At 40.8% G+C, this 26,971-nt stretch overlaps 1 protein-coding gene across 10 annotated transcripts in view; it reads left to right on the forward strand.

The window, feature by feature from the left end:
* Positions 1–672: 672 nt before the first annotated feature.
* Positions 673–26,971, forward strand: part of LOC124393205 (membrane-associated phosphatidylinositol transfer protein 2) — a 54,708-nt gene continuing 28,409 nt past the window's right edge. For 7 of the 10 annotated variants that reach the window (XM_046860758.1, XM_046860765.1, XM_046860764.1 and 4 more), the window contains exons 1-2: positions 673–1,274; positions 16,843–17,011. In XM_046860758.1, coding sequence (XP_046716714.1) covers positions 16,934–17,011 — 78 coding nt within the window. In that variant the 5' untranslated portion in view covers positions 673–1,274; positions 16,843–16,933. Of the gene's footprint in view, positions 1,275–2,521; positions 2,709–12,841; positions 13,109–16,842; positions 17,012–26,971 lie in introns of those variants that run through there. The other 3 variants (XM_046860760.1, XM_046860761.1, XM_046860759.1) reach the window with 3 other exon arrangements.

Consider the following 26,971-nt stretch of genomic DNA (forward strand, 5'->3'; position numbering starts at 1 on the left):
GTGCAATGTTTGTGTTTTATGTCCCTTGGAATTTTAGCAGTAGAAATAAATCTGGTTTGATTTTTTTTTTTTTTTTAACAAATGAGCAACACATATGCTTGTTCTTGAAAAAAAAATGCTGTGATATGTACTTTAGTGGAGTATAAATTATTATTTGTACTTTTTTATATAAAAAAAATCTAAAGGCTAATTTATTTAGATACTTTCTTAGCCCTTTAACTTTGAAATAATCAGGTTTATACTAATTTCTGTGGCCCCCAAATCCATTAGCATTTGTGCAAAGACTTCCCTTTCATCCCAGTACTTTGCATAATATTAATGGCTTATGTCGAGATTTCCCAGACTATACAATAAAGGCTACAGTAACTCACATAGTCACTTCTTACAATCCATGGGGGAAAATCTTGATTTGACAACAGCATGCATCCATATTTATGTGAATAGCTGGTGGTGGTGGTGATGTAATGGTGTGGGGAACGGTTTCCTGGCATACAATGGGATCATTGTGTCTAATAATAACACAATACCGCATTTTACCTTCTAAATAGATTAAAAATCCATTATATTGTTTATACATGTTTATAAGCAGTAAATGTGGACGTGCTCCTGTGTGCCACTAGATGTCGCCCGAACAAAAACCGTATTAAGAGCAATGGCGTGACGAGGAGTGAATGTGTGTGATCGAAGAACTTAATCATCACTGCAGAGAAGAAGATGATGATGATGATGATGATGATGCGTGCTTTTTATTTGCGGGTGAAATCTAAGAGTGGAAAGGCGGTGGGGAGCAGCGGCACAACACGGACTGGTCGTGGGCTTGCGTTCAGGTAGGAGAAGCTCGAAGCTTGTGTCTGAGTGAGGCGGAACACTGGGGCTTCGAGAGAGAGGGAGAGGGCGACACGAGCGCGCGCGCGTGCACACGCACATTGCTGCACATCTGGAGTCTTTGACAGCCACGACAGCGGGCTGACGATGGAAAACAAATGCAGGCTGCACCACCGCACCTAAACTGAACACCATCGCGGAGAGACCGCGTGGAAGACTGGCTTTAATCCGCTCTTCGAATCTTAGCCACCGCAACTCCTAGCTAGCAGCGGAGGACATAGCATTGCACCCAGGCACAACGTCGACCTGCACACACACACACACACACACACACACACACAGAATGTGCATGGGTTAGCTAGCTGGGGAATCTGCCAAACAAATGGCCACGCGTCACCTGTAGCCTGCTAGTGACGCGCTTCAAGCTCGGAATCCACAGAACATTACAGGTAAGCGGCTCCGGCTCGGGGAAGAGCGCGCGCTAATGGAGGATATAAATATACCTTACATACACTAGCTTTAGCCACACAGCTAACGTGGCTGTACCTACTAATATCCACATATAACATTCTTGTAAAGGTCCGTTGAATGGAAAGAAAGATTGAATATTAAGTTAAGGGGTTATGAAGTGTGCATGAGCTGGGCGAAAGTATTTACTTTATACAGTCGTATTGAACTTATTATATAAGGTTTACTGCTTACATGACTAGATAGAGGGGGCGGGGCTTATATATACATTTTAGACATGTATGAAGTTATTGATGATTCCAGGACCTTTACAGAGAATAGTGTACAAACACCCCACCCACTAAACCTTGATTCTGTATCAAATGCCCTGATTGATAACAGAGGAGATTTCAGTCTGATTCTATCTGACAGAAAGTCTGTTGAAGATGAACAAATCACTCTTTACAAACATGGTGAGCAGAACAGCATCTCAACATATAACATTATCGGGCCGAATGGGTTTAACAGCAGAAGAGATCATGATCAGGTTCCCATCCTGTCGACTAATAACTCGAATCTGAAGCTACACTGGGCATGGGCTCACTGGAATTGGACAGCTTTGGATTAGATCTTTCAGATGGATTAGATCATTTAAACATCATTAATGAACGAATGAATGAATAAATTTTTGCTCTGTAAGGTGCAGAATTTGGAGTGGAGAGCATGACTTTCTAAAACCAGCTTCACTTGCAGTTTGGTTTTGGAGATGTAATTGTGCAGTTAGTGTTTGATACCAAGCGAACATTGTTTGAATGTCACAGCGGGTCTCAGTTACTAATGCTGATGATTTATTGATCTGATTCTGGCTTTTTTGTTAGTATTAATATGCCCATGTGGTCTCCATCAGTTTGGCGCACTTCAGTAACCTCCCTGTACCCCAGGGTAGAATTTAATAAAGCACCTCTGGGATGTGCAAGAATGGGAGCTTCACGGCATAAATGTGCAGCTGATGTGAATCTGGAGCCATTCTGGAATGCGGTCAGGTCAACATAGACCAAAGAAATGTTCAAAGGAACGAAGCATGCATACGTACTTTCCCACACATCAACATCCTATCTCTTGATTTACCTCCACATCACTTGCTATCAAGTACATCAGCATGAACTTGCATAACGAAACCCTTCCTTGCTAAATGGTTGAAGCAGACACGCATTTTGCAGATTTATCAGGTGGTGTGTGGGTGGATGAAGTGCAGGATTTTGTGTCTGGGTTATCGTTCTACGTTCGGGTGACTCATCCCCCGGCATGTGGCGAGGCTTAATTCTAGGTGTCAAAGATAACAGGACATCAGAGGCTGTTGGACACAGAAGACTTCAATCTGTTCCTTTCTGTCTGCTTCATGGAGCTTAAACCACTGCCAGTGAATTGCTCATAAGGTAAGAATGGATGCGTGATGGCAGCTGGTATGCACTGATTGAATTATTGATTTATTTTTAATAGTAATTTCACTATTTGTAGCTGACCCTTTCTCAGGCCAGTCTTCCAAGACTTCTCGTACAGTGTTTGCATTTGCTCCATTCCTATTTTGAGAAATCTTTTATTTAAATTTTTTTTTTTTTACAAAATATCCCAAATGGCATCGATTCTTCTTTATCTTGTAGGGTTTTGCATCCATTGAATTTTTTGGAATCTGGGTTTTCTACAACAGCACTACATTCATGTCATGTTTTTAAAATCAATGGCTTGTGCATATCGCTGTGCTTTAAGCGTAAGTCCCATTTTATTATAATAACTTTTTGTAAAACTCAACACTGGGATTTTGGAGGAAGAGGTTGCTTATGCCTCATGCCCAGGCTGTTGTTTTATCACGGAGTAGATTATTTCATCGTGTAGCTAAGTCTGTAACACATTAAACTATCTCTGTATGTCTTGTGCCTCGTGAACTCTAGACATGTTTCAGTAATGAAGATCCACCAGTGCTGACTCAGCCGAGATTGATATCTCAGTACAGGAATCATTTCCTGACGTAAGGATTTTGAGGCAGGCAGCTTCGCTCTGAAGTTACAGATGAGGAGTTACAGTCCTCGTTAACCTGTTAATATTGTTGCTTGATTTTCCTTTCAGAAAGTCAGAGTGCTCCTTCCTGTTCTTTTTTAAATAGTACGAAGGGAAAAAAAGAAAGGGGAAAAAAAAAAAAAAGCTTTTCTTGTTCCGGTCATAAAATTGAGATCATTAGGTTTGTCCGTGAAGAAGCGATCATTAGGAGAATGAGTCACAGAATCGATTGCCTTCTAGTCCCACGCCCAAGCACAAGGAAGCCTGTAGAAAAACAAGAGAGAGAGCACAGGGAGGCCTCTGTCAGACTCTGACCAGCATACCGATATGACCATGAGTCCACTGCCTACACACCTTTGCTACATTATTTAAAGCTTCATAGTAAACAGTGTTGGCCGTGTTTTTCTCTACAAGGTTTCAATGGCTTGCTTGTTGAACCGAGATCGATTGCTGCACAGAAAGTGTGTGTGAGCAAGCATGGAATGCTCTGATGGGAAAGAGAATGTAGTATTTTGATGTTTGCACTGTATTTGGTGATCTGTATTTGACGTAATGAAAACCCAGTGCTGTGAGTAATAATTCTTCCATCATATGTATACCAAATATAGGCATGTATCGTATCTAAATTGAGCATGAATACATGCTTTTTCTTGTTTGTTTTTCCAGTTTTTGTTGATCAGTTAAAATCAGCTAGCTAACTAAAGTGCATTGATCGCTATCTTGGATTGTTTGAGTGAATGAGTATGGAATTGTTCATACTCAATACCAGTTTGGCTACTTGTGCATCCATAGCCGAAATTGGTGGATCTGTGAATGAAATTCCCAATCAGTAAGTTGAAATCCTTGGACAACGATGACATAATCGTGTTTGTGTGTGTGTGTGTGTGTGTGTGTGTGTGTGTGTGTGTGTGTGTGTGTGTGTGTGTGTGAACCTCAGTGCTTCCTTAATGGAAATTTCCAACGCTCTTTTACAGTATTTGAATGTGGTAAACCCGCGGATCACTCACAGAGTACAGTGACGAATACCAGAGCGGAGTAAAAACACTCGTGCTTTGAGCGAGTTGATGTTGTAATCAAACCATGCGTCCTCCAGACACTCTATCTTCCTCAGGAGAGACCATTAATAAGTGAGATGAGTTTACGTAAGGGTCGTACGTCTCACATTTACTGACAGTGAACTCTAATCACCTTGGCGCGACACTGCCTCCTGGAGGAAGGCGTAACCCCTGTGATCGCTAAAAGCGTCGGAGTACGCCCGAAAGCGCGCTTGATGAGCGAGTTCGGTCGGTGACCAATCACCCTCGACCTCTTGATGTTTCTGCTCTCCTTTCATGTGGCTATTTCTGGATGCCATTCTTTCCACTGAGCACCATTTTCCTCTCGGGCTCCAGAAAAGGAACCGCATCAGGGTGACTTCTTTTTTTTTTTTTTTTTTGTTCTTTCTATTTTCCTCTCCTTCCCCCAGCCTTTTGCGCATAACCTATTTTTATATCGTGACTGGCAGGCCACAGGAGTGCAGAACGTCACAGGGAGCAAACTACGGAAAGCAGAAGCTTAAGTCGTGTCAGAGATGGTGACTCTAGTGCAACGCTTGCACGTTCCATCCCATCCAGTTAACCTTTTTAGCAATGTCTCAGTTTCCAGGTTGTCTGTTTAGTTCATTAGTCAGCATTGGAGTTGTCAGAGCTGGCCTGGGTGACATTGGGTTTGATTTAGGGCAGCCAATTTTCATGTTTTCCCTAGGAGAGGCAGAAAGAGGAACTTGCTACATCTCCTTTTGACCATTTGGAAATACCCTCCAATTGATCTTTTTGTTTCTTTACTATACTTCTTTTTTTACTTTACTAAATCACTATATATTCCCAAACAATGTGAGGAAATACTTATCGAAGCTAATACTAGATATGAAACATTGATTTGAATTACCTGAAATTGTCTTTGACTTTTTTTTGCTCAATAAACTATTGATACACCTTGCTTTTTTTTTTTTGAAGCACTTAGAACCAACATTTGTAATACTAATAATACTAATCACATTCATAATAATAATAAAGGCTACATATTGTGCCTTTAATCTTATCCACAAGAAAGAACGATAATTAGGAAATTTCTTATTTAAAAAAAAATTTTTTTAAAGAAATATATAAAAAAGGCTTTTCATTTCCACCACCTTGATTTTGTATAGATTATCTTGCATATGTACTCACAACACCTAGAAGACTGTCAGTATTAGGGGCTTTTTATTATAAGACTTTGACTGCTGCTTGGATTCCTTTTTGAACCTTTTTTTTTCCCCCCATTTTTTCCAGCCAGCATTTTCCATCATAAAATGAGAGAATCATCGCGAATTACACAATTGTGATGTCCAATCCGAGCTTAACTGTGGTGAAACTGTTGTGATGGAACAGCTTGAATGTTGTGTTTAAATGTTAAATATTATGTCATGTCCCACTTCTCTTTGATAGCCCTCTAGTCCTACTTCTCTCCACCTCGAAGGCCTTGCTTTTGTAACGCCAGCACTTTAAAGACTTTTGCTCTGCAGCTGTGCGTGGGCTGAAGTCATTGACCACGAATGCAGAGAGCCATTATTAATGAGCGCAATCAGGAAATGGGCATTTGGTCTTAATAGATGCTTAATCTCGGTAACAAACGGCTCGGGACCCACTGAGAGGGTCCTGTGTCATAGCTGGCTCCAGGCACTGTGTCATCAATGGCTTTGGGAAGCAACTGTATATTTTCCAGCCTTTGCACTTGGAGCCGATCCAGACACTAATGGTATTGGGTTGTGTGTGGCACGCTGGAGACACCGCCCCTGCACCATCGATTCATTCTGACATCTCACTGTTTCTAGCCAAACTCCTATGAGGTGTCTGAGGTGCGGTGACACGGTGGAGGTTTGAGTCTTGTACAAAAAGCCAGCAAATTCCTCATGAGTGAAATCTCACCTTAAAGCCCAAATGATGCATTTTTTCCACCTATACCAGACTCTGATTGTATAATTTCCTTTCTGGAAGGAACTTGCCTCTAAGTTTACACTCTATAACAAATGAATTCAATACAGCTGACATGAGCAGAAAGTTGTACAGTCTATTTATGTCAATGGCAGAGCGGTTTGTTTTTGAATTAGAAGTCGTCCGTTAAATTTGCATACCTTTTCACAGTGCCTCAAGAAAGTAGCCCCGGCTGTAACTTGGTTGTTATAGAAACAATGTACTAACGAACATGCTTATTTAAACACTTATATAAACGGTTTAATTTAGCATGTTAGTTACTACTTTGTTTCTGTAATAATAGTCTCACATAGTCGAAGGCTAATAATAAAATGCAAAAACACCTATAATTGTTATGGCGAATCGATCTGTTAACATATGTTTATGTAACTTTTGCAGAAACCGTCTTCGTTGTCAAACATAAAATCGCATACTAACATCACAAACATCAATGTAACGTTGCATAGTATAACTCGTCTCACATAGATGGTGGATAAAAAAAAAACGTTAAAAATAAGAATATGTGGTCAAGCTGTGGCTCTCTTTTTGACCGTCCATAGCGATACTAGCCAATCGCTGATGTCCTTGAGACCATCATTGCTCACGTGGACAAATAGCATTTTTCTCACAGTGCGTTATACTGCAACAATTTAAAATCATGCAATTGGGTGGGATCACTTAAAACTAAAACATGAAGAAAACACGGTACAGTGTGGTTACCGGTTTGAAAGTAATTTAAAATAGATTTTGATATTTTTTTTTTTATATACAAAAGTCCCTCCTCAGTTTTTGAAGCTGGCGATAAATACACTTTCAAGCAGCTTCTCCGGATATGGTGGGAGCTCAGTGGTTAAGGCATTGGACTTTGGAACGGATGGTCACAAGTTCAAATCCCACCACCAAGCTGCCACTGCTGGGCCCTTGAGCAAGGCCCTTAACCATCCCCTGCTCAGTTGTAAGTCTGGGCGTCTGCCAAATGCCATAAATGTAAATGGATACAAGAAAACCTCATTGCAATACTGTGCAATTTAATTTGCGATTTAATAAATATATGTATTGAGTGAGAATAATAGTTTTATTGAACAAATATTCTCCTATAATCCACTTTACGTGGCAACTGCGGAGGGACTTTTTGGACGCTCTGCGTTTGTATTTTGATGTAATATGGCTATCAAATGCACTAAATGGGTTTAATTTTTACCGATATTCTTGTATGCAGTTTCAGCAATAATAATTTACGCTTTTCTAAAAAGGGTAACAACTTACTCTTTAATTTGAAGAGCGAGACCCCTCTTATTTTCTCTCTCTTATTTAGTTTTGCTCTTTAATAAAGAAAAAGCACTTCTTATCCAATTTACTTGATTCATCGATGGAACATTTCAGTAATGTCTGTTCACTTAGTAGGCAGCATAAAGGACAGCTCTGTGAGCTTCCTTATTTTAGCCAGAAGGCAGTATCGAAAGTGTATTTATTTTTTATTTAAGAAAAGTCCTTAAAAGGCCCTGAAAAGGATAAACAGTATCCATAATTGAATAGTAATGGAAACATGTATTGACCGCGTCCTCTTATTGATCAGCAACAGTAAGCGTAAAAGCAGCGATTTGAAAACATGACTGTAGTTGCGGTAGAGCCATATCTAACGACTGTATAAATAATTAAGAGACATTATTGTATTATTGTTGTTGAGTATCCTAGAACACCCAGGTTATCAACCAGCTTGTAGGTCTACTGTCTGCCATGTTACCATGTGGCTCATAGTAGCAAAAGCAGCAGCCCTGAAACTATTTACACTTCATGCTTAGCTGCTTTGTCTTATTGCAAGGAGGAATTTCCATCCTAGCTGTGACGCTATTGTGGCCTGGCACCTCGCGTTTCGTCTGCAGACGTGCTCTTTTACAAGCAACTCGTACAGTTCAGAGCTTCCTCTCACCGCATGTAGGACCCTGTCAGCCGCTTCCGCTCATGTCTTTATCGTAAACCTTTGGGGGATGCAGTTTGCTTGTGGCTGATATTTGCATAAGCAAAGTAATGTTGATATTAGTTTGATTTTTGATTTTTTGATTTTATGCTCATATCATTTCATGCTGCTGCATGAGGAGCAGTAGATAAGCTTCACTAAGCATTGACATAACAGGAAATGTAAGGGTATTTTTTTTTTTTTTTTGATTCTGAGAGTTTCTGCCCTCATATGGACTAATTCTTCCGCAAGGCTGAAATTGGAAACTCACTTGTTCACAGCTTTCACAGCATGTGATGCTTTTTAACTACCCATATACATCAGATTAACACAGAGTCTACAGTCAGGAAAATTTGAAACGCCTTCGTAGGAAGATAGTACAGCAACACTGACATTACAGTAAATGCAGCCGGTTATGCTTCAGGATAAATCCTCACCCTACCCTTTTTTTTTTTTGTGACACTCTGAGCAAAGCAGCGTAAGGGGTAGCAGCCTAATATCTCGCATTTCCACGCTCCCCGAAAGAGGCTTTTTAATAGCTGTGAGTGGTGAGGTGAGCCGCTGACGATTATCCTAGCTCCAAATGCCCTCGAGGTGAGTGATTTATTACAGTAATTTAAGGAAACGAACGAGTGCCGAGGCGTGCCACTATCAGCTGGGGCTGCTCTATAAATAAACTGCCTTTGCTCATCATCCGCCCCTCATGTCAGCCGTTTGTTTGTGCGCCTCCTTTTGCCCATTTCTTCCCGCTTGGTATATTTTGGACTTCTCATATAGCTCCAGCAGTGATGGAGTCAGGAGACTGCACACATTCTGATATGTGTCCTAGGAAAACATTTTAGCAGGTTACGTGGTGGATTGTGGGATTCTCCAGAACCGTTTATTATATATAATTCAGAAATGTAGCTTTAAGAGTAGCAAAGGGTGGTGTGTGTGTGTGTGTGTGTGTGTGTGTGTGTGTGTGTGTGTGTGTGTGTGTGTGTGTATATATGTGTGTGTGTGTGTGTGTGTGTGTGTGTGTGTGTGTGTGTGTGTGTATATATGTGTGTGTGTGTGTGTGTGTGTGTGTGTGTGTGTGTGTGTATATATATATATATATATATATATATATATATATATATATATATATATATATATATACATACACACACACACACACACACGGGATGACGTCGGTAATTAAGTCCTCGAGGACGATGGTGAAGAATGATTTGTTTTTAGGAAACAATGGTGATTAGTAATTGGTTCAAAATATTGACAGAATTTTGAGAGCAATGTTTGATTAGTGATTAGAGCTTGGGAAACTATGGTGACCAGTGGTCTCTGGCAAAAGTGGTGATCATTGCTTCAATGTTGGGTGCAGTGGTGATCAATAATTTGTATTTGGCAATCAATGGTGATTTAGTGACTGGTTGTGGGGAGGAGCAGTGATGATCAGTGATTGGTCACTGGGAACAGTGAAACAATGGTGATAAGTAAAATGTTATTTTGTCTGCTGGAAAACTCTCTAGATTTATTTCTAGGCTTTTTTATAAAACTCTGTAGGCACCTAGAGGTCAAGGCTGGTGATGATTTGTTTACTCACAGACATACGTCCTGGACAACGTTTTGAGTCCTGAAGGCTTACAGGGAAATAAAATTGATTAATTCATGGATTGTTCTTATTGGCTTCTGTGATGTGCAGGACCAGTCTAAGTTTTGGACACACCTTCTGCTTTAGTTTATTTTCTTTATTTTTGTATTCTTTTTGTCATTGTACATTAATACTGAAGATATTCAACCTATGAAAGAACACATATGGAATTATGTTGTAAACAAAAGTGTTAAACAACACCAATGGCAGATGAAGAAGTAGTGACCTGGAATGGGTTTCAGTTCACATTTCACAGTTCCTTGTAAAGCGTTCATTTGTGACATTTCTTGCCTTCGTAATGCCTTCTTAATGCCTTAGACCATCAGTTGTCTCCTGCAAAGGAAGGGTGGGTACATAGTCAATAGCCTAATAAGTGCTGCTATAATGACTGTACAAATCCATATTATGGCAACAAATCCTCAGTTAAGTAAAGAGAAAAAACAGTCCATCATTATTTTAATAAATTAATGCCAGTCAGCCTGGAAAATCATAAGAGCTTTAATATCCTCAAATGCAGTCGCCAAAACAGTCCAGCACTATGATGAACCAGGCTCTGATGAAGACTGCCCCAGGATAGGAAGACCAGGAGCTACCTCTGCTGCAGTGGATAAGTTTATTTGTTAATTATCAGCCTCAAAAACTGCTGATTTATAGTACCTCAGATGTAAACCCAATAAAAGCTTCTAGGAGTTCGAATTGCAGACATTTTTTAACATCCACTGTTCAGAGGAGACTGCGTGAGTCAGGCCTTCATGGTCAGGTTGTTTAAAGAAACACTTGCTTATGTAGAACAGCAAGCAAAAGAGACTTGCTTGGGCCAGCAAAGAATGGACATTAGATAAGTGGAAAGCTGTTCTTTGGTCTGATGAGTACAATTTGAGATCTTTGGTTCGAACAGCTGTGTCTTTGTTAGAGGTACAGAGGGTGAATGGCTGGTTCTCACTGTAAAGCCTAGAGAAGGAAGATTGATGGTATGGGAATGCTTTGCTGGTGACACTGTTGGTAATTTGGTGACATTTGAGGGCACACTTAACCTGCATAGCTACCAGCGACATGTCATTTCATCTGGTTAGCAATTCTTGGAGCCATCATTTGTTTTTTTGAACAGGACATTGACCCCAAACACACCTTTAGGTTATGTAAGAGCTTGTTGTCTAAGAAGGACAATCACCCGACCTAAATCCAGTTGGGATGAGTTGGACCGGAGAGTAAAGGAAAAACAGCCAACAAGCGTTTAAAACCTCTGGGAACTCCTTTAAGATTAGAAAAGAGAAGAGTTTGCAAAGTTATAATCAGAACAAAAGATGATTACTTTTGAAAATCAAAAATCTAAAAAATGTTCTAGGTTATTTGATGTTTTTCTTGACTACATAATTCCATATTTGTTCTGTCATAAATTCAGTGTCTCCAGTATTAAAAGAGAATGAAAACACTGAAAACAGCAAAAGTTAAGAAAAAAAGGCATTGAATAAGAAGGTGTGTCCAAACTTTTAACTGGTAGTGTAGCTGGATCGTTCTCACAAAACCACACATGCACATCTGTGCGACTGTCACCTTTTAGGTTGACTGCTGCGAAGGAATGCGTATGTAGCGGTTTCCTGCTTTGTGTAAATCGACTACGCTTCTTGACCTGCTTGTTTTTTTGATCTTTCAGCACATCTCGTGCTGTAGTGTTTCTTATAGAAAGAAGCGTGTCTTATTTTTTCCACTCCGTCCTGATTCATCTCCATTTTTCTCCTTTTTATAAGAACCTCATTATACATGTGGCTAAAAATGACCGGTTCCCTGGAGATCTTGCTTTTGGACTCACATGGTTGCAGTTGTATCAAAAAAAACAAGTTTTTTTATTTAATATCTTTGCATGCAGTGTGAGTGTATGAAATCACTCATTTACATGTCTTTCCTATAAAATGACCACACTGATCTGGCTACCTCATCCATTCTCACATCGGGTTATGTTTTACCTTAGTTCATGCAAACGTAGAAAGGCAAATGAGCTGTCAAATGAGAAAAAAAAGGCCAATAGCACATGATTTCTTTGTTGATGGAAAAAAAACCCCCAAAAAACCACAGTTCCTTCTGTAAAGGAGGGGGGTGGTACGCAGAGTGCACGGCTGGTAGAACTCTGTGTTCTCTTTCTCTACATCGACCCGATGCAGGCAGAGTTTCCTTTCGCTACTTTATAAAGAAACACCTGTACACCTGCACATCCAGTCAGCTAATCACGTGGCGGTAGAGCATAAAACAGAATGATGCAGATACTGGTTGCGTCATGACATCATGGTATGGTAGTGGAGTATTGTAGCCTATCCACCTCAAGTTTTGGCAGACTGAGATCTCGCTGTTCTGTGTAAACAGTAGAGACTGTTGTGCATGAAAATCTTAGCATTTCCGTTGTTTCTAAAAGATTCAAAGGAGCCTGTCTGGACCCAGCAGCCATGCCGCTGTAATCAAATTAACTTGCGTGGTTGCACCGTTGCTACGTGATTGACTGATTGATCGTGGGTACAGTTGTTTATTTTAAACCGGCCACTGATTGAATATGCTGAACATCTGGATCCCGGTCATTAATGTGACTGGGTTTATGGTGTACAAATGCTCAACAGGATGTTCCTGGGATCATCTGACTTCAGGGGACGAGTGTGTGACTGCACACACTCATTTATCACTTATCGCCACCTGCCCCGTGCTCTGACTATCCTCCTCATCTCTCTTTCGTCCCACCCTCCCATGTCCTCTTGGTGCTGTATGCACGAGTGTCGGACGTACGTGATCGTTTCGGAATAGACGGCGGGTGTTATTTCACTACTTGACGTTCTGGCTCGGAAAAAATGCAAACAGAGGGGTGGAGAGATCAGCTTCATCACATTCAGCCCAACCAATGCTGACACAGCCTCTTGCATTTCCATGGTAACAGCGCTTTATAGCCCACCACAAGAGGTGGATACTGGAGGAGAAGCGGCAGCGAGACGCGGGTGGGGCGGGCGTTACTTTGCAGAAAAGAGGCATTTTTCCACCCTTTCTTTCCAGTCTGTCGGATGATTTCGTTGACAGTGTTTGATGTGCGAGAGCCAAGAGCAGACACAGATCCCCAGCTGTGGTGACATAGGTGTAGCACGTTCATGTTTGGGAATGAGATGTGCAGTGTTACGCACGATTTCTATTGATTGAGCAGACGGTCCACGATGCTCCGGCAACAAGGTAAATTGTGTCTTCTTGCAGGAATGTGCTTACAGACGTGTAACCTTTTCCCAGCAGTTCCAGGTGCTTAGTTTTGGCTAATATATTTATATTTTATTATACATCTTTGTTATTTATTTATGTTTCATAGATAGTAAGTAAAAGAGCCTGTGATATTTTATGTCCTGAAAGCCATGGTTTCTTTCTGCACTAAACAATATCAATAAACCATCGATTTATACGTTCGTTATATGTGAATCAGTATCCTAATAATAGGGTGGAGGTAAGGATGAATGTAATAACTTTTTTTATGTATTTTTGGGTTTTGTTCAAGTTATTTCAGGGCATTTGTTTAATCACAATTTACCACAAAACTAGTTTTGGAGTTATTCTACACCAGGTTTGCCATGACTTGTTTAGTCACTTGGTATTTATGAAATTGTTTTTGGCTCATTGTGCCTTCACACATACTTGGCACAAACTGGATTATTACAACGACCAGTTTTGTCTTTCATTAAATGCTTTACGATAATGAACATACCATTTTGTGTTATCAGGCCTTTAACTCCTCAGAAGTCTGTTGTTGGGTCGTTCTGCGCTGAAACACCATCGTAAGAGCTCTTCAGAATCTCTGTGGACATTTTGATTAGAAATTTTGATTAGATAGAACAGATTGGGCAACATATCTCTTAGTGCACAGCTGTCTGTCCCTGTCTGTCTTTCTATTATTCTTTCTTTCTTTGTTTTCCTTTTTTTTTTTATCATGGTTTTTTTTTGTTTTTAGACCTATTCCATGACCCCTAGCTTCCCCCTAGAGCCATCTCAAATATTATGCTGCTGGACCTCTATCAGTTTTACTTGTATTTTTCGTCATATAATACATACAGATTTCAGTACATACAGATTGCATATGACTCTTAAGGTCTCAACACGGGCACAGGAAAGGTCATACCCTTTGTGGCTGCTGCTGTATAAAGACACATTTGCTTGTGGTTCACGTATAGTAGACGCTGAATTCATCATTAGTCTATTCTATCTAATGATTTAATCCTTATATAAAGTAAAGCTTGTGCAAACTCCACTCACCCAACTCTGGCTAAACACTTTAAAAACTGATTAATTCTTGGGATTATGGATGGTGACTGCACCCCAGAAGGCGTTTAAAGGCTGACACGCTATTGAATCAGAAAATGCTGATGAGCTCCTTGGATGCTAGGCAGTAAGCAGTGACATGGTTTACTAGAATCTTTGCTCACTAGTCACAAAAAAAAATTCCCCATGTTGCTGGTGCTGTGCAAAGACATATTTGGTTATGGTTCATATCTTTAGTCTAATCTCTGACCCCTTTGGGACGTCTTCCACCGAGTTGTGCAAAGGCCAAACACGGTGTTAGACTGGAAGACTCGTTTCTCAAAACAGAGGAGGGTTTATGGATCAAATCATGACCTCACATTTCTATTTTATTTCTGTTCTATTCTTTTTCAGTAAACTATGATTTCTTGTCAGGTCTGACACCCAGCACAGATAAAAAGGTCCTTTGTTTGTAGAGGCAACACTAATTCAGGAATGGACTTTTGCTGGTAGGAGTATTTTGTGTACAGAAAATAAATCTGGCTTTAATTCCTGCAGTTCTTGACCTTTTGCTTGTATATTTCAGTGTTGCAATAATAAACACATTTCTCCATTGTTGGGATAGACAGGATGGATGATTTTTAGTTGCTTGCTGGACAAGTAGAAATGGACAAAGTGAGAGAAAATACACCCATACAGAATTAGACTTCGGGGTTTGTTTTCTTGTCAAGCCAGCTATTGTTTAATTCCAGCCCTAATCATGCCTGTCCTGCTAATCAAGGTTTTCAGGAGCATCTAAATATTATAGTAGGGTGTGTTAGAGTAGGGTTTGGAATCTGTTGTCAGTAGCCTGTGGACAATGAGAGAAATGGAGTCACCGGTGTCAGCTGGGATGTTCTGCCTTAAAGAGATTTTATGTATATTGTTATTATAAACGCACCTAAATCGTGGTCTTGCATTTGGATTGATTGTTGGTACAAGATGGGATGGGTTATGTACTTCAGACCTCTTGGGATTTTCCCACATGTACAGCAGTATCTACAGTCTGGTCAGAAGGCCACAGTTACTCAGATAACCACTCTTTACAACTGTGGTGAGCAGAATAGCATCTCAATACATTAAACTCCTTTAAACTGATGGGGTTAAGGACTTGGTGGTGCTGAAGCTTGAACCCCTGACCCTTTTGATCAGTAAACTAGACCCTTAACCGTTAAGCAATCACTACCTTGAATCTGATGTTGACGTGGGAATAAGCTTACCAAAACTAGAGATTCGAAGAGTGGAAAAAGACCTGGCAAAGTTTATCAGGTGCAGTATGGACACCCGTCAGCTGTGATGGTCAGATGAGTGCATTTGCCTTAAACTTACTAATCATTTGGCTTTCAAGAGTCTGTGTCTATCACAGTGTCGTGTCGAGTTTCGTTAGAAAAGCGAGGGCTTGCCGTTTAATTGTATTTATTCTAATTACTGTTCTGTACATTTTGAACCTTCTTGTTTCTTCTGTGGTGTAAAGTCGGGATTAAGACAGAACGTGGCATGCTGTTATAGGCAAAGAATCCATGCCAGGATGTGGATCATTCGCCCCATAAATTAGCCGTTACCACAGAAGCATATTACAACAAGTATATTTATATTACAGGCAGGGTTTACCCTCAGAGCTGCCGTTCTAGTAAATTAATAAACCGATTTCATCCAATCAGATCAGAGAATTCACACAGGCACTGGTGAAAGGTTTTAAAGCTGTATGTGTACTTAGTTGTGAGTGCACTGTCTTAATTGTGTTTGTTCAACACAATGAACTTGGAACACTCATTTCTTTCCAGGCCAGGATTCTTTTACCAAGGAAATTTGTTTTAAATCTTAATGTGACACTCATGGACAAATAAGGGATGAATGTTGCCTTTTAATGAAGTGACATTTAGATTCTGTTTTCATGTGTGAATAATTTGTTATTTATGTTTTTTTATTTGATTTTTTTATTTATTTTTTCTCCGTATAGAAACCAAGGCCCTTTATTTGACAAAAGGTTGTCCAGTATACTGAAAACCATTTGTGAGTGTACTCAAATTGTTTACCATTAAAGCTGCTGAACCTGTTTTAAACACACACACACACACACAGCAGAGTCGTGTATCATAACCGTGGATGATCCTTCTTACACTAAGCGTGGTGTGTCATGCGATGCCGGCAAAGACCCGCTGAAGTGTTGTCCTGCTGCGTTGACACTGTTGCCATTGACCGGTGACTAACTTCTCTCAAATATGCTCTGCAGTTTTTAACGCTTCCCTTTCTGATTCCGATTTCCAAACTCAGCTATGAAAGCTTGTCCTGTACTGGAATAATCCTTTTTTGAGCTGGAGGTTTATTTTTATTTTTATTTTATTTTTATTTTTTTCAAACTGGTGTGCTGGTAGATTTCCAGTGAATTCTTGCTTATCAGAATTCACTGTCTATTCATTACCGACCCTGTCTGGTGTTTGTGTTGTGTCTCTCTGCAGGATACTCTTCGTCCTGTCAGCACAGTCCTTACATCGTGAAGAGCATGTGTGTCGAGCAGAGATCTGAAGATAACGAATATTGACGCTCCCCTCTCGACCCCTCCCCCGCTTTTTTCTCGCCCTCTCTCTTTCTCTCTCTATCTGTCTGTATCTCACTCACTTTGTCTCTGTTTTTCTTCTCTCCAGGTGTATGGGATGAATTTGGCTCCAGCCCTCTGACGCCCCCGAGATAGGGCCTGCCTGGTGGATCACTCATTCACCCCACTCCACTGCCAACATGTTGATTAAAGAGTACCGCATCCCCATGCCCATGAGCGTGGAGGAATACCGCATTGCCCAGCTCTACATGATCCAGGTTAGTTTTTGCCCGCCAATTTCAAAAATTGGTTTTAAGGCCTGTGGAATGAAAATGACAGATTTGAGCAGGAACAGCACGGGGTGTTTGATTACTTTTTGCAAGCGTTACGCTTGGCTAAAAGCTGCATCTCCGTTATCTTTGCCTGTGCTTTCACCAGAGTGTCAGTGTTTTAACATTCTAAATATTAGCATTAAGATGAAATGCTGTTTTTTTTGTTCCCCCTCTAAATGATCACATTGGTGTTCATTACAGTTAACAGGTACAGAGAGCTCTGAAACATGAATTCTGATTTCAGGGATATTTTTTTTACAGTAATCTCAGGGACGCACTTGGAGAGGAAAAAAAAACAAAATAAAAAACGAAGCCAGACTCTCCATCCTGTAATAAGAACAAGCTGAGACCAACAAATGATACATTAGCTGTATTGCTGGCTGTGTTGTCTGCCAGGCTAGTGTTTCTTTCTGCTTTGGCCCTGATGATGGAGGTCAGAGTGTACTTGCGTCCTAGGCATTCAGGCCTTCCCTCTGCTGATAAGCTCATACTGACAACAAAAGATTAAAAGTGCTGATTGCCATCTGGTGACAACCGCAATCGATCCCGGGAGCTTACAACACTACTTCCTGTGATGTGCATATGTAAACAGTTTCCAGGGACTCCTTCACTAGAGGTCATGTTTTTTTTATTTGGATAAATTCTTTCCAATTGCAGATGAGCTGTTTATTATTGGACGCTTCAAAAGGTGGAGATCTTTCTTTATTAAATCGTAGGTAAATTTGAGTTGCGATGTGTTCGAGCGCACGAAATAAAGTCGCACAGCATTTTGAATTTCCCCCGTAATTCAGCAGCACTGATTCTTTTGGCTTTAAAATGATCATCACGTACAGATTAGCGCTTCTCCAGTAAATCATTTCTAATACCATTACACTTTCTAGTGCTACTAACCTTAAAAGCCATTTTTCTTTTCCTGAATAGCACCAGAACAATAGGCCGTAGTTCTGTTCTGCATTCTTGCTAAGTTTGCTTGCTGAATATTCAGGTCAGACCTGCCATATGTTAGTGAGACACCCATGCACATCATTAGTCCAACCAAACACAAGTCCATATAGAAGTATTGAAACACTTGACTTTTGCAACCATATGGGGTTCTTCCTCAAACTACTAGCACATGGAGGCACACAATTGGATAGGATGTCTTTAGGTGCGGTAGCATTCAATATTTCCTTCACCCAAACCTATTTTTAGCACAAATCGAGCTCCAAGAAAATGTGCTTTACATGACTTAAAGTGGAAGATCTTGATTGGCCTGCTATAGAGCTCTTACCTCAACCCTGTTGTACACCTTTGGGATGAATTGGAGCACTGACTGTACTCCGTGCCTCCTCACCCTACTTTACCTGACTTTACTTACGCCCTTTTAGCTGAATGAGCGCAAATCTCCACAAGCACACTCCAAAATTACATACGATTTAGTTGTCCACACAATTTTCTTTTGTATAATATATGTAAGACCATTATACTTTCTAGTGTTCCTAACTTTATAAGCAATTTTTCTTTTTTAAATGGCACACCAACAATAGGGCATAGTTTTTCCTGCATCCTTACTAAATTTGGTGGCTGAATATCGTCACGTATGTCAATGAAATGGCTGTCGATGATCTTATTGGTGTTAGTAAGTACAAATGTCACTCCCTTATCATTAATCAGTTTTATTTACTCTGATTAAGGTATATACATGAATGTTTGTCATCTTATTGAGCTTATCAGTCGCATTATTAATGGAATATTAGGCTGAATCCGAAGCTAGCTCAGCTGATCCAGAGAGAACTGGTGGTTGAGTTAGAATGTATTTGAATAAAGTGCCATGCCCTATTGCCTGCTGCACTGTTTAGAGCAATCATGTCCTTGAGCTAACATAACCTGACAGACTTGAAATATCTTTCTTGTGCTCAAAATATGTCTTTTCTGACTGTAGGATAAGGCCTAGACACAAAGGCTGTGAATGAACTATGAGCTACACAAACCTTACAGCAGTTAAGGCTTTATTATGCAAAAAAATATTTTTTTTTTTAGTTCCTGTGGGAAGCCTTACGTGTTCAGCTTTTTTTTGTTTTGCTGTTAGGGGGTGTAAAATAGAATGCAAGGTCTTTAGGAAGGAAGGAAGGGGGTCAGGAAAGCACTTCCCATCTTTTCACAATTCTTCTCTTCATCAATCAAACACTCCCCACGCATTTTCAAACCAACAAACCAAAAAATAAATAAAAAAAATTCGATAGTTAGCAGGTCAGCCTTCATCTCCTGTTGGTAGGCAGCAAGGGAGTTTCTGTTATATGCTGGAGAGCCGGTCGTGACTGCAGAGACAGACGTGGGCAGGGCTGCTTGGAAAAGGTCCCTACCGGTCCACCCACATACTCGGCTCTCTAGCAGCAGCTTTAAGAGGTTAATTACCATCCTGTCAAACCAGATGTCAGATAGGCGAGACAGTGCTGCACAGCAAGCTCGCTCCTGTATATTATTTATTTTTAGTGGCTACTTTTTTATTTTATTTTTTTATTTATTTATTTTTTATACATATTCATCACATGACCAGTCAAAAGCATATAATTGAACTAAAATACCTCAATTATAAGTACTGTATAATCATATTAACTTGGTTGGGATTTGTACTATTTTAGGAAAAAAATACCCCCTACCCCCACACACACACACACACACACACACACACACACACACACACACACACAAAAGAGATTTTGAGCACTTGTGTCATCCACGTGATATTACATGAAATGGTAAACCTGCTATTTTCAGCACCGATCCAGAGCATTGCGCAGTAAAAATATTTAGTGTACATAATTTATTCCTGAGCTCCCGTTACACAATAGTAAACATGGAAAGCTGATTAGAATGCGTATTGTCCTTGTTAAAGTTAATTTTAGCTCCTGTTACCCACACACACACACACACACACACACACACACACACAGATGCAGGCACACCGATGTTATAAACGTGTACCAGCCATCTGCTGTGGTCTGTGCGACATGGCAGGGCAGAGCTTGCCTGATGGCTGAGGGTAGGCTGGGCACAAAGCATGGCACACTGGCAGATTGACCCTGCCGGTGTAGCATTAACTGCCCTCTGTGGCTTGTGTGTGTGTGCGTGTGTGTGTGTGTGTGATTGAGAGAGAGAGAAATTTGTGTTTTCATTCCTCCTTTTGGTGTTAGATCATAAATATGTCTTTTGAGCTCTGCACCATGAGTCAGAACAGTTGTCAGGAGGCACAGGCAGATTTTCTGAGCTCTACTGTGTGCGCATTCACACAGACGTGATCGCGAAAAGCTGTTAATTTAAGGCTTTTTTTTCCCCCTTCATTGCAACTATTACCTTTTTGATTAAGCATTTAAATTTGTTTATTTTATTTTCTCATTTATTACTTTCGGGCATTTTGCTGAGTGAAAAGGAACGCAAAACTGCTCAAAAAAAAAAAAAAAAAAAAGACGAGTTCTCGTCTGCCATCTCTCTTTTCTACCTCCATGTATCTCCTGTGTGCATCCGCCTCCCTGCCACGCACGCACAGCGTCACAGCTGAGCTCCGGCTGCCATGGTTACGGGTGACATCAGCAAGAGCGTGGCCGCTCGCTGTGATCATTTGTTTGCAGTGTGCGTGCGGCATCGGCGATGGAGAGGCCGTGATGATGCAGGCACGTTGCCACGGCAACTTTTACTCCGCTGATTTTGTTAACCTGCCACTAAAGACAAGCTCGGGTCAAACAATCAGGTCAGCTGGATTTCGAAAGGGAAAAACATCCTATAGACCACCAGGACTCAATAGTGAAATGAAGAAATCTTTTTGTATTTGTCCAGGAGGCAATCTGAATCCTGCTTTCATAAGAGGTATTCCTTTATTAAAGTTCCAGTGCAGTTTTAGACGAATGACTGCAAGTTTCTGTATAGACGTACACATTTTTCATTTTAGTATGAGTCACCTACATGCAATCCATCAATTGACTAAGCGATTCGGACGTCTGCTGGAAAACGCTGCCACTTTTAATTTTTTTTTTTTTTGTTTGTGAACGACAAAAAAAAAGCAGCAGCACATTGTTGTCGATCATTTCTGTCCCAAAGTCGGCATGGACTGTGTGCGAGTGAGTAAATGTGTGTGAGTGTGTGAGTGTGTGAGTGTGTGAGTGTGTGAGTGTGTGAGTGAGTGAGTGTGTGAGTGAGTGTGTGTGTGAGTGAGTGAGTGAGTGTGTGAGGAGTGAGTGAGTGTGTGTGAGTGAGTGTGAGTGTGTGTGAGTGAGTGTGTGAGTGAGTGTGAGTGAGTGTGTGAGTGAGTGAGTGTGTGAGTGAGTGAGTGAGTGAGTGAGTGAGTGAGTGAGTGAGTGAGTGAGTGAGTGAGTGAGTGAGTGTGTGTGTGTGTGTGTGTGTGTGTGTGTGTGTGTGTGAGTGGAGTATGTGTGTGTGTAAATGAGTGGAGTGTGTGAGTGAGTGAGTTGATTGTGTAAGTAAACAAGTGAGTGAGTTGATTGTGTAAGTAAACAAGTGAGTGAGTTGATTGTGTAAGTGAGCAATGAGTGTGTGAGTGTGTGGTTGAGTGTGGAGTGTGAGTGAGTGAGTGTGGTTGAGTGTGTGAGTGAGTGTGAGTGAGTGTGTGAGTTGCGTGTGAGTGTGAGTGAGTGTAGGCGTCCTCTCCCTATTTTGTTTTATAAATATTTAATGGGAAAAAATAATTATTGGATGGGTGTTTTTGAGGGTGGGGTGGGGTGGGGTGGCTGGGGGTGGGGTGGGTGTGGGTCGGGGGGTAAATGTGTGCTCTAGCTGTTAGTTAATTAAGGCTAAGTGGTGTCTTCACTCTCCACAGAGTCTGGATAAGTGCTCTGAAATAAAAGAGCCAAAAGATATATGGTGTCACAAATCACAAGTGAGTTTGGACATCAACTAGTTTTACTTAATTTTTCATTCGCTCATTTTACAATCATTTAAAAAGAAAAATCTGTGATGTGCCATTTGCTCTCATTTGTTCATCAAAGTCACAGAAGTTGTGGAAGAATTAAACATCTGTCAGCACCCGGGTGTGTCTATATCGTTATGCTTATGTCTTTTCCCTGTGCGTGTGTATGTGTCTCAGAACATATTTACCTCTGTGTTTTTGCCATCTATGTTTGTGCATCTTCGTGTTGGTGCTCTGTATGTGTGAATCTCTGTGCATCTTATATAATGGTTTTATATTACTTATATACTGGAGGTTATAACAACCCCCTCTCTTCTGGGAAGATGTTCCACTAGATTTTGGAATGTGCTTGTGGAGATTTGTTTATATTCAGTCACAATGGTGTTTGTAAAGTCTGGTATGGTGTAGGGTGAGGAGGCCTGGGGTGCAGTCAGCGTTCCAATTCATACCAATGGTGTTCACTAGAGTTGAGGTCAGAGCTCTTAAGCAGGCCACTCAAGATCTTTCACTCCAACCCATGTACGCCATATCTTTATGGAGCTCGCTTAAATCGAGTTAAGGGTAAATTTAATGCTACCACAGCCAGAGACGTGCTTTACAATTGTGTGCCTCCAACTTTGTGGAAGCATTTTGGGGAAGAACCACATCAGGCTGGAAAATTCAGGTGTCCAAATACCTTTGTCCATACACCGATCAGTCATACTATTATGACCATGGACATTTGAAGTGAATAACACTGATTATCTCTTTATCATGGCACCTGTTTGTGAATATTTTAGGCAGCAAGTGAAAATTTTGTCCTCAAAGTTGATGTGTTAGAAGCAGGAAAAATGGCCAAGCGTAATTATTTGAGTGAGTTTGACGAGAGCCAAACTGTGACGGCTGGACAACTGAGCAGGAGCATCTCCAAAACTGCAGCTGTTCCTGTTCTGCAGTGGTTAGTATCTATCAAAAGTGGTCCAAGGAAGGAACAGTGGTGAACCCGTGACAGGGTCATGGGTGGACTGGACTCACTGATGCATCTGGGGAGCGAAGGCTGATCCTTGTGGATGAGCTCCTGTAGCTCAAATTTATTTTAACTCCAAATAAATTTGTTATTGCTAGTTCTGATATAAAGCACAGGGCACCAAGATGCACTATGGGAAGAAGGCAAGTTGGCAGAGGCAGTGCGATGCTTTGGGCAATAATCTGCTGGGAAATCTTGGGTCTGGCCATCCATTTGGATGTTTGTTGCAGACCATGTACACCCTTGAATGGAATGGTATTCCCTTTCCCTTATGTGCCCTGCCACAAAGCAGAATTGGTTAAGGAATAGTTTGAGGAGCACGACAACTAGTTTGAGGTGTTGACTTGGCCTCCAGATTTCTCAGATCTCAATTCAATCAAACATCTGTGGGATGTGCTGGTCGAACAAGTCTGACACATGGAGGCACCACCTCGCAACTTACAGGACTTAAAGGATCTGTTGCTAACACCACAGCACACCTTTAAAGTCTCAGTTGAGATCATGCCTCGACGGGTCAGTGGGACCAACACAATATTAGGCAGGTGATCATAATGTTACGGTAGATTGGTGTATAGTTCAGTTTAATTCAAGTTTATTTCTATACCGCTTTCCACGATGGACATCGTCTCAAAGCAGCACTATGATGTATGTAATGAATGTAAGAATTATAGAACAAAATTCACTCGTATTGAAATGTGTGTATTTATCCCTGATGAGCAAGCTCAGGGCAACTATGGCAAGAAAAACTCCATGAGCACAGGAGTGTGTGATTTAGAGTAATGTCCTTTCTACAGTCTTATACAGTCAGTTGGAGTTGTGGAAGCAGGTGCTCCTGAGCAACACATAAATTAGCTCAACAACTCCTCCATGCCAGAGCCTTTAAATGTTCAGTGATGGAGAAACAGCATAAGTAGAATTTTTATTTATTTATTGAAAAATAGATTTTTAAGTATTGATTAAGAGGTTGTTTATCCTCAATATCCAATGTATGAAATCTTAAAGTGGGATATCAAGAAAAATTCGGTAAAAAAAAAACAAGTTTTGGTCCATTGCTAGTTTTTATAGACGCAGGAAAATTTTGGATAACTGTTTCTTTGGCCTTTGAATATAGGTGTTTGAGTGTGTGTGAGTGTGTGTTATACAAATTTACGAAAAGCAAAATATTTATCTTAATTGTAAACACTCACTCCAGCGGCATTTAGGAAATAGAGGCCTGTTGATGAGCATCATTTCAAAAGCGGACATGAGCAATGGCTGTGTATTTGTCAGTGTCATAAATATCCAGTGATCTTCATTGTATTGCATTTTGTTTTTGTTTTAATAACGTGCAGACTGCAAAACTCTAGGTTTTGTTCTCCTTACGTGTGTGCTCTTTACGTTTGTGTGTGTGTGTGTGTGCATGCTCATGCAGAGGACACAAACAGCAGCTCTCTTTCGGCTGCTGTAGGGGGGATTGATAACAGCCTGGGCGGCGGGTGTCTGGCTTGATCTCAGCTGTCAGCACAGTAATGAAGTGCTGCTGAAGGAGAGCAATAGCAGACCTGTACATGGCAATATAGCTTCTCTCTCTCTCGCTCTCTCTCGCTCTCTCTCTCTCTCTCTCTCTCTCTCTTTCTATCTCTTTCTCTCTATCTCTCTATATCTCTCTCTCACTCTTGCTCATGCTCTGTCCTGCTGTGTCGACCACACCTGCCACATCTAACTGCTGACATCTCTCTCTCGCTCTCTCTCTTTCTCTCTCTCTCTCTCTCTCTCTCTTACACACTGTACTGCTTTCTCACTCTTTCACTCTCTCTCATTGTTCTCTAATAAAAACACAGCCCGCCTGGCTTCTCATTCCTATTCCCAAGTGCAGGTGGTCTGTGTGTAGTGTGTAGTGTGTGTGTGTGTGTGTTTGCATAGACGTCAGCCCCAAGTGCTGATGATGAATGATCCTGCATCAAGCTTGCATTGAACTCCCGTCCAGTCTTCGCATGTTGCAAGTTCTGGCTTTGTAAAGAGCTTGGCCTGATCTTTTCTGATTCTTCCCAATTCATGATGCGCAGTGTTCCAGTGTGATCGGTAGCCAATTCTCCTACACTGATACTCCAACAATCCTACAAGTACTCCGGCAAAACATTTGGTGGCGTGTGAATGCATCTGCAAGAGTAACCGTGGACATTAAAATAAACAGGTGGCATGAATCGTGCACAGGGTTTGCAGCGAAGCACAAGTGCACCACGGTTCAGCGAATACCGAGCGCAGCGCACTTCTTACTTACGACGATCAGTGTGTCCCGACTCAACGGAGATGATGAAATATACTTCACTGTATAGCTGTAAGCATTTCTTCGTAACAAAATCCAAAAAAACAACGTTCCTACAGTAGCTGAAGAAGCACTTAATTTACAACCAACTTGCTTATCAGATTTGGGAAAATGTTTACTCATAGTCAGTCTGGATTAATTAATAGATTTGTCTCAGCCTTAATAGTGCTCAGTATAAGGAGGAATATGAACATTTGTGTACAGCTTAATAAAAACCATAAGATTCGTATGTGCCTGTGAACATCTCGTTCTACATTCATTCCCCGTTTGTGGTTATAATAACCTCCAATCTTCTGGGAAGAAGTTCCACTAGATCTTGGTGTATGCTTGTGGAGATTTGTGTTTATTTTTCTACAGTGGTGTTAAATCGTAAACTGATGTAGATTGAGGAGGCCTGGGGTGCAGTCAGCGTTCCAATTCATCCCAAAAGTGTTCAGTAGAGCTGAGGTCAGAGCTCTATAGCAGGCCATTCCAACCCATGTAAACTATATCTTCATGTTGGCTTTGTGCATAGAGGGATTGTCATGCTGAAACAGGTCTGGGTCTTTTGATTTAAGTGAAGGGAAAACTTTATGCAACCGCATCCAAAGACATCCTATATGATCGAGTCCCTCCAACTTTGTTGTAACAGTTTGGGGAAAAACCACATAAGGCTGGAAAAGTCAAACGTCCCAATACATTTATCTACCGTAATTTCCGGACTGTGAAGAGCACCCATATATAAGCCGCACCCACTGAATTTTACAAAGATTTTTATTTTTAACATAAATAAGCCGCACCTGTCTATAAGGTGTCTACACTAATGTACTTTACACAGGCTTTAACGAAAGACACGTTACACACGGTGTAACACAGGTAAGGTGCGTTTTTTTCGTTTCCATTCGGAAATTTCATCGGTCTAATGTTATGGGGTTCAGTTTTTTGGCTTGAATTTTGTGAAACTGGGAAAAACCCAGGAAAAAATTCACAAATTAGATGCTTCGTTGTTTAAGCGGGGTTCAAAACGTGGGGAAAAAGTAGCGGCTTATAGTCAGAAAAATACGGTATATAATTGTATTTTTTTTCTGGTTCACACTTTCTTTAATGCTTTTAATGATATCTATTGTACAACTAAACTTGGATTGCTGCATTTAAATGTTTTTCTCAAGCAATTGCCGTAGTCTAGTTGTAGGCTGATACTCTCTGACATATAAATTTTAATGGAATATATAAAGTAAATGCCGTCTGTTTTTAATCTGCGAGGTGACATTTTCGCAGTAGTGTGCAGTAGTTGATGGAACAGTCTTCAAATCCGATCCAGTTTTAATAGATGGTTAATCGAAATACAACCACTGATCAGTAGCGGTTTGTTCAATGCAGTCGAGACGTGAAACTGGTGCCTATTCACAGAGGATTATCTTGTTTTACTCTTTCATCATATGTTGGTTATTATGAGGGCGCTGTGGGTGGCAGGATCTACGCAACCTGTTCAAACCAGAAGGCTTCGATATTCTGTGGCACAGCGGGCTTCATTCAGAGGAAACAGACGGCACTGCTGTCGCAAAAACCCTTTGTTTTAAGGTTGCAAACTTCTGGCATATGCGCTTAGCTCGGGTTGGTTGTGAAACTGAAAAAAGTCAGCCGCAATAATCGATGCACAAAAAGCAGATGAATTGTTGGGAAATGGGTTTCCATGCAAGAGTGCAGGGTGTCTGT

Source organism: Silurus meridionalis, chromosome 11 (assembly GCF_014805685.1).
Source record: "Silurus meridionalis isolate SWU-2019-XX chromosome 11, ASM1480568v1, whole genome shotgun sequence".
NCBI lineage: Eukaryota > Metazoa > Chordata > Actinopteri > Siluriformes > Siluridae > Silurus > Silurus meridionalis.